This window comes from Gobio gobio, assembly GCF_949357685.1.
Source record: "Gobio gobio genome assembly, chromosome: 2".
Classification (NCBI taxonomy): Eukaryota; Metazoa; Chordata; class Actinopteri; order Cypriniformes; family Gobionidae; genus Gobio; species Gobio gobio.
This window is the reverse complement of record NC_137098.1, coordinates 9,572,418-9,581,421: the sequence shown is the minus strand read 5'-3', so window position 1 is coordinate 9,581,421 and position 9,004 is coordinate 9,572,418. Positions and strand designations below refer to the sequence as shown.

The following is a 9,004-nucleotide window of genomic DNA, read 5'->3' as shown; positions in this document are numbered from 1 at the left end:
AGAACTCTTTTATAAACGTGCCTTAGAAAAAAACATTGAGACAAAACAATGGCACTGACATTTGATACATTACATTGCCAAATGTATTGAGACAGGGATACCCCTCCAAATCATTGAATTCAGGTGTTCCAATCACTTCCATGGCCACACAGGAGAATAAAATCAAGCACCTAGGCCTGCAGACGCTTTTACAAACATTTGTGAAAGAATGGGTCGCTCTCAGGAGCTCAGAGAATTCAAGAGTGGTACCGTGACATGGATGAGCGAGTTTGGTGTGGAGGAACTTGACTGGCCCGCACAAAGTCCTGACCTCAAACTGACAGAACACCTTTGGGACGAATTAGAGCGGAGACTGTGAATTCTCGTCCAACATCAGTGCCTGACCTCACAAATGCACTTCTAGAAGAATGGTCAAAAATTCCCATAAACACACTCCTAAACCTTGTGGAAAGCCTTTCCAGAAGAGCTGAAGCTGTTATAGCTGTAAAGGGTGGGCCAACTCCATATTAAACTCTACGGATTAAGAATGGGATTTCATTAAAAGTTAATGTACATGTAAAGGCAGGCATCCTAAAACTTGTGGCAATATAGTGCATGTCAGTGCAAGTCGATTTCAGTTAAAACTAGGGTGACCAAACGTCCCGTTTTCCCAGGACATGTACCGTTTTCAAGTCCTTTCCTGGCCCTACACTCTAAAAAAAAGAAAGGTTCTATATGGCACCAAAAATGGCTCTTGGCTCGTTATCATAGGGGAACCTTTTTTAGTGCTATATAGCACCAATTTTGGTGCTTCAGTGGTTCTTCAGTGGTTCTTCAGAAGTTCTTCACCGGTTTTTTGACTAAGGTGCTTTATAGCACCTCTGAAGAACCGCTGAAGAACCACTGAAGCACCAAAATTGGTGCTATATAGCACTAAAAAAGGTTCCCCTATGATTACGAGCCAAGAACCATTTTTGGTGCCATAAAAAAAAGGTTCTATTTTTAGAGTGTAATATAACATTTCAATCCATACAGAGGGGGTATACTTTAAATGTATTGAAATGAATAAGGAATCTTTGAGTAAACTTCGAGTATCTCATTGCCGGGCCGATTGTCCTGGTTTTCGGTAATCAAAATATGGTCAGCCTAGCTAAAACAGCTCAAACATGCATTTCAGTCTGGGACCTGGCTGAAGCCTTGTCTGTGAAACCGGGCATTTATATGTATTTTTACCACGCAATCGACAAATATAAGCTCTCTCTAACAAAAAAAAATTCCCATACATTCCCCTGAGCTGTACAGTAAACAGCCCAGAAAACCGCAGCATATGGCCAAGTTTATTGGGGTGCAGGAGTATCTGCAGCAAACTTTGGCACATCCCTTACATATCATGCTCCTGAGGTTTATTGTCAAAATGAACCACTATAAATGTCATCTATATGAAGCAGAGCAGAATGGAGAATCTCACTCCTCACGTCGTTACATGTCTGAGCGCTCATGTGTTTTGTTTAGGTATATTTCCTCGTCTACCAGCTCAACAACATCCCAACGTTCCACAAAGCACAAGCACTACACTACCAGCCCATTAAAAAGATGATTTATGCCTCTAGCAAGACCTGATTTTTAGTAAATCAATCATACAACCAAAACAAACAGTGATGCTTTAGATAGTAAATAGGCTTTGACGCTTTATTTTACAACAAAATAAGTCTTGAACATTTCACAAACTCTTTTTTTAAACCATATAAAAAATTATTTACACATCAAAAACTTTTAAACTTTTGTAATCAATCATCATTTCTGGCTGTTTAACACTCCCAAGTCATTAACAGCTCTTTATACGCTTGCTTCATATGCACCCTCCACCACAGGATGTATTTCCCCCCCCCATTTAAATGCATCATTGTGTAACAAGTGCTTATGCTAAAACGAACTTAAAATCCAGATTTACAGTTATGCCATTACAGCGTCCATATGGTTTATAAACAGTTGGGTAATGCTGGCCGTACAATGTTCCTCAATGTCTGACACGGACCAAAAAGCAGACTTAGTTGAACATAAAAATTAATGTTTGCTTCAGAGATGCAAAGGAAATGTCATGAAACAGAAAAGGTTAAAGCCAAAAGGCATATTTGAGCTGACCTTTACATTACGTACCTGGCTAATTACTTCCCCTTTCTACATTAACCGCATAACTGAGATTTAAAGGTTGAATTTCCACAGATGCTTGATATTGGGTTTATGAGTAGATAAGGAAATGTGTGCAAATGTTTCAAAGGCTCTCGTGCGTTTAACCTGAAATGGCAAACAACAATGCAAAACCGTTTCAGTTAAGAAACAAGACTTCGATGAGGCCAAGAAACCAAGTCTGAGAGAAAACGAGAGGTGCCATCAAGAAGTAAAAAGGCACAAATAGCCATTAAACTAAAAGAGCATGAAGCTATGATAATGTGTGCGTTTCCGAATGCTGACTTGTGATTAAAAAGACAATTATTGGAGGAACCTCTGTCTGAGCCGGTTAATAACATGTCAGTTGCACTCGTGAGGTCTCAGAGCTTTTAAAACTTCATCAGATCACAAGAATAAAAGGATTCTCAAGCCGGCTCTGGTTCACGCATGTTGGTCTGAGGTGGCTTGAGCGTTAGCAGAGTGCAGGTGGACGACACGCTAGAAAACCGCTCATGGAGCGAGTGGTTACTGTTCCATCCAGGAATCACAGAGGATTCTACCGAGCTGACGCAACTACAATCAGTGTCAGAAGCTGGAAAAAGTCCTAGACATAGTCTCCGAAGAACCAGATGGAATTTCCTTCTAAAGCTATGGTTGATCCAGAAGTAGAAGATACAATTGAGGAAGCCATTGGAGGTTGGTAACCACACAGCAATGAACTCGATCCATTCGGGGACACTGCTACCTGAAATAGCTGTGAACAAGGGAAAATGCTTTAGGACTTATTCTTTCTATAAAATATTAGCATCATGGGCACTGACATTTACAAAGCAGTAGGCTTGAAGTCAGTAATTTCGTACATTGACTGTCTGGATTGCATAGATTAGACAATTTAATCATTTATTCACTCGTCATTCCAAACCTACACTGTAATCAGTTGCCTCATTATTTTAAGTTAACATTTAAGGTCTAAATAATCAGAACTTGCAGATTTTTATTTTGTAATCATACATTTTAATTGCTCTGAACTTGAAATATTTGAGCAAGATAATTCAAACATTTAACTTAAAATATAATGTAATCTCACATTTTTAGTAACGTGACTAGCTTTAACTAGCCAATTCAATAAATGCCACATTGCTAATTGGTTACACAATGCTTTGGTAGCATTAGCATAACACTTTCTGAATGAGGACCGCAATATAATTTAACTATACCTATTCTCAAACTAAGATCATGCTCCACTCGTCACCATGATGGTAACCCTACAAAAAAACATCATAACAGACTCTTCTAAACTAGCATAAAACATTCAACACTACTAAATATCCCACTTAGTGTTAATCTTGCACCCCCCCCCCCTTCTTACTAAAAACAATTCGTCTTAAACTAGTCAACTATGGTCATCATAAGTATGAAAATACTAGATGATGTCAATAAATCATTTTTAAAAATCAACTATAAAATCAGCTTTGGCTGAATTTAAATTTCTTAATTTCAGATAACCGGTTCCAGGACAATGGGAAATGGAAATGGGCGGCCTTGCAGAGTTTGATACAAATCACCATTGTCTCCCGATTTCATTAATAATACGGAACCCCTAAAGGGACATGGCGGTGGAAAAAATATGGGAAGGGTTTTCAAAGCTTTTCAAAATGTTCACATTCCCCCGAGAAACTGTCCGTTCACTCGCAAAGAACAAAAGTTTTGGGAGCGAACAAACGTTTTTGCAGGGGAGTGCAAAGGTTTTGCGAGCGAAAGTTTCTCGGGGGAACAAAACATTTGCGTGAGAATGCAAAAGCACAGACTTTTTTTCCCCGCTCATCTCATATTTTTTTCCGCTCATCTCATATTATATCTACAATATATATCTACAATATTATATCAGCTCAATACAATCTCTTTGTATTTCTTTACACCCCGGCAGTCGTTTAGCAGAATGCTCAAGCTGCTCCATTCTAACACAAACAAAGTAGACAGTAACCAAGGGCTGTCAAACAAGTGCCATAAAAGTGGGCATTTTAAACGCTATGTTGGAGGGCTTCAGTCTCCTTGTCTTGTCTTTCATCTCAGCTCCCCTAGATCTCTGTGATTATCTCTTCATGTCTGCTGAAAACAGCTGCAGAAAGCTAAGGTCATTGCACCCTGAGTCCTTTCCTTATCAGTTTTTGTATATTTTTTTATATTTCCCTCTTTAGTCAGTGTTGTACCAGCTATAGGCACCATAGCCACAAATACAGTTAAAATGCCTGTCACACTTCAAATAAGTAAACATGAATTAACAAGCATTTATTAATTTTAATGTTACTTTGAACATTTACCAATACATTATAACAATCATAAAAGGCATTATTAAAAGATAACTCTGTTAAATGGTTAGTTCACCCAAAAATGTCAATTATCCCATAATTTACTCACCCTCAAGCCATCCTAGGTGTATATGACTTTCTTCTTTCAGCATAACAGAAACGGAGTTATATTAAAAAATATCCTGGCTCTTCCAAGCTTTAGAATGGGAGTGAATGGGACCTTTTTGAAGACCAAAAAAACTGCACATCCATCATAAAAGTAATCCATACGGCTACAGGGGGTTAATAAAGGCCTTCTGAAGAAAAGCCATGCATTTTTGTAAGAAATATATCCAGATTTATGACTTTATAAACTATAAATCACTGGCTCCCGCTAAAGGGCATATGCAAGTCTAGTTCTGGTGGAAGAATGACCTCTGACCCGACGCATGATGTAGGAGTAGCATAAGCTTTGACGCTTCTCGCAGTTCAAACAAATAGTGCTGGGCAACAAACTTGAGCTCCTCATCTCATATCGAAATCCTCCGACATTTCTCTTTAAAAATTATTGTTTTAGACTTCTAATTCGTGACTGGTGTTTTACTGGAATCCTCTGCTTCCACGTTCATCAATAAGCAATGCGTCAGGTCAGAGGTCACTCTTCCACCGGAACTAGACTCACGTACATACATAAAGTCAAGTCACCTTTAGATTGCTTTAAAGCAGCTTTACAGATATGAAATTAATTTTGTTTTAGATGAAAAGCTAAAGTAAGTTTTTGATTGATTTCTGTTGTAAAAACTGATTTCAAAATGTAAAAATGCATGTAAAATATGATATATATAAATATATAAAATAAAATAAAAAAAATATATATATAAAATCACAAAATTAAACCAATAACGTAAATATTATTATTATTATTATTATTATTATTATTATTATAAGTGTGAACATTTTTTAAAGTGCATTTAAAAACAAAAACCAAGCATATTTCATATCTTAAATGTCTTAAGTGTGTTTTGGTCATAATTGAGACTTTTTAAAATAAATTTTCAGCTTTGTCTCTCATAATTAGGACTTTTAATCATTATTTAGATTTTTTAAGTCATAATTTTGAATTATCTCAGAATTGTTAAAGTCCTAATTTCAACTGTTCATCTCACAATGACTTAGCATGATATTTAGCATCATATTTTTGACTTTATCTAATAATGAGGACATTTTCTCCTATAATTATGACTTAGCATGTCGTATTTTCGACTCTGTATCTCACTATTTTAAAATCATATTTTTGACTTTATCTAATAATTAAGACATTTAAAATCATATTCAACATTTTCTCTCTTAATTACGACTATGATAATTGAAATGTATCAGTAATATAGTTGAATATTTAGTGTCCTTATGATATTACTTTATTTATTGCCCATTACTTATGGGATAACTTTTATGATGGATGGATGGGCTTTTTTGGGCTTCAAAATCTAGGGTACCATTCACTCCCATTATAAAGCTTGGATTTGCCAGGCATATTTAAAAAAAAAAAAAAAAAAAAAATTATATATATATATATATATATATATATATATATATATATATATATATATATATATATATATATATATATATATATATATATATATATATATATAACTGATTGTATTCGTCTGAAAGAAAAATAACATATGATGGACTGAGGGTGAGTAAATTATGGGATAAATATAATTTTTGGATGAACTAATCCTTTGATATTGTTTAATGGCCCAGAGCTAACATGAACTAAAATGACAGTTTTATTTTTAAGTAATTAACAACAAAAGGTTAATTAAAAACTGTCACATTGCTCATTGTAAGTTTAGTGGAACCTTATTGTAAAGCAATTTAACTAAATACACCACCTCAAAATATTAGGGCTGTCAACGTTTAAATAAAGCGAATCCCTCATGTATGAATGAAAGGAAGTTCCTTTAAATAAAACGCAAAATAATACGTTAAAAAAGGGTCAGTCAGAGTTATGACAAATAGATAAAACATTGAAATTAACTACTTTTAAGGTGGCTATTAACGTTTGATCAAATGTTTACTTCCATTCTACATAGTAAAGAAAAGAGCAGCTTGGACATTTTGCTAAACATCTGCTTTTGTGTTTGGAACAACAGGAGAATGAACAAACCATCAATGAAGATCTCACCATTGTAAAGCATGATGACCATGCAGGGCGTCCAGCAGGTGTAGTAAACGGTCATGACTGGCACTAGGACACGTAAGGCGACTTTAGGTCTGTATCCTCCACCCCAGCTGTGTCTTCTCAACTTTACCCTCTGTCTCTTGGCGGCTATCCACAGTCTGAGGTTGCAGAAGGTCATGATGGCCGAGCACGGGAAGAAGATGAAGCACGACAACGTGAGGGAGTAAGAGACGTTGCTGGAGTACAGGGGGTTGCAGACGAGCGACGCTCTGGAGAAGTGCACTTCAATGATGCCCGCCGGGAACGAGATGGGAACGAGGAGGAGCGGAGGGAAAATCCACGCGAACGAGATTAAAAGCAGCGCTCTTCTCCTGGTCAACACGGTGGAGTATTTCAGAGGGTAAAACACCGCGATGTATCTCTCCAGGCTGATGGTCGCAAGCGTGTACATGCAGGTGGAATAAATAGTCGCGTTGAAAAATGCTACCACGTGACAGAAGGGGTCCGGGCCCTCGTTATAATCCTTCATGAAACTCACGCACAGATTTAGCGGCATGAGAAGCAGTCCAAACGCGGAGTCTGCTCCCGTTAACGACAAAAGAAAGTACCGAGAGTTCCTCGACCACCCCGATACAGCTGAAGCTATGACCATCACCACGGCAATGTTTCCCAAAGTTATCATCACTCCCAAAACGGATATAATTCCAATTTTAATGGGGCGATAATCCTCCAGTGTCCCCTGTATATCCGTGTCATTCAAGTCCACATCTGTTGATGGCATGGAGACGTTGATGCTGGACATCATGGCGCATAATTACTATCATTGACTCATGGTGATTTGAAAAATCCTTATTTTCCAAACAGGCTTAACAAAGGCCAACTGTAAGCAAACAAAATCTACATGGCAGACGCTCCAGGATAGATGAACACCTGTGGCAAATCAAGCTCGGTCACGTGATGCCCTGTTGTTAATTATCGCAATAGCGCAACCAGTCGTGTTTTTAACCCTCATACGGTGCTCATTTCCCCTTTACATTCAGGGTCTTTTTGTTCCGTTCGTCCTTCCCACACTTCTAAACTATACATTTATGCTGTTGTAGTGATGCAAAATCCGATTCATTTCCGCGAACCGGTTCTTTTCGGCTCAATGAACCGGTTCAAAAAGCCGATTCATAGGTTCGTGACGTCATCGTGCAATTTCTTTTATGCTTTTTTATGCATTTCTCAGAGTCATGTTATATCAAGGAAACATTCAAATGAAGTCATCTGTGTCAATGCGTATTGAAACAATCGAATAAAGTTGATTATTGCCTTTCATTCACTTAAATTAATGGTTTGTGTTCACAGTTAATTCATCCTTAGCGTCGTCGACTGAAAATTGCGCACATTACAGGCACTGGTCAACAAACACGGATATGTTATATGTCTAAAGTAGCATATATAGAAAGAATAAACCAGTCTAATAAGCTTATACATTTCACTTAACAACTTAAAATATAATCTGCATGCACAATAAACGGCAGTAAAATGTATTTAAATCTCTCGACAGAAAGGTTTTTGCAGGTTTTAATCAAATGATAACAGTAGTCATAAGCATATTTCCAGTAGCCTACGTGCCTCAGACTTGCGTCGCCAACTCAATCATCCTCTGCAAACTTTGACAGATGTTTGAACCGGCTCTTTCGGGTTCTTTTTTGGCGGGCGTGCTACTTCGGCTTTTGTGTCTTGCGTCATCAACTCTGAACTAAAGTTCGATTCAGTGCAATTAATGAACCGGCTCAACCGGTTACTTGCTGAGAAGAAACCGGTTACTTGCTCGAGATAACGATTCGTTCAAGAACCGAACATCACTAGTGTTTTTGGGAGGGAAATTACTCAACTACATTATCTTGCGTATGAAATATTAAATATTTCAAACAAAAACAAAAAACTTAAATAATGTTCTAAATTAAATATTTAATTCAGTTAAAAGGCAGAATTCTGGCGTTTGCTGGTTAGAAGAAAACATGTAGGAATGATAGTTTTAGAAATAAAGTGTTTTGACCATATATATCCAGCGCAGGGCTATAGAAATCTGTTCATATTTCTGTGCTATGTTCAAAATCGCCCCCCTAATACCCTCATTCACTATCCCTACATTACTCCACTAATGTAGTCCACTTGAAGGAGTGAGTGAATTCGGACTGTGAGTGCGTTGGAAGGGCTGCCGCTTTTGCATAGTTTGTGTTTGCTACATAATGCGTGCGGTTATTAATGTTCAACACATTCAAAAGTCTTCTTTACTTCATGATGGGAAGGGCTGGTCTCATGCTTGTGCTTCAAGCTGATAGTCACATTATATGTACGACACTGTACATTTTCTGCGACACTCTACATT

The 9,004-nt window shown here is 37.4% G+C and overlaps 1 protein-coding gene across 1 annotated transcript; it reads right to left on the bottom strand.

Moving 5' to 3' along the window:
• Window positions 1-2,573: 2,573 nt before the first annotated feature.
• On the bottom strand, window positions 2,574-7,429 carry LOC307139696 (adenosine receptor A2b; the record flags this gene model as incomplete). Its single annotated transcript, XM_079838761.1, has 2 exons — window positions 2,574-2,902; window positions 6,631-7,429. 2 exons carry the CDS (start codon window positions 7,427-7,429, stop codon window positions 2,574-2,576), a joined length of 1,128 nt encoding a protein of 375 aa, XP_079694887.1.
• Window positions 7,430-9,004: the final 1,575 nt, after the last annotated feature.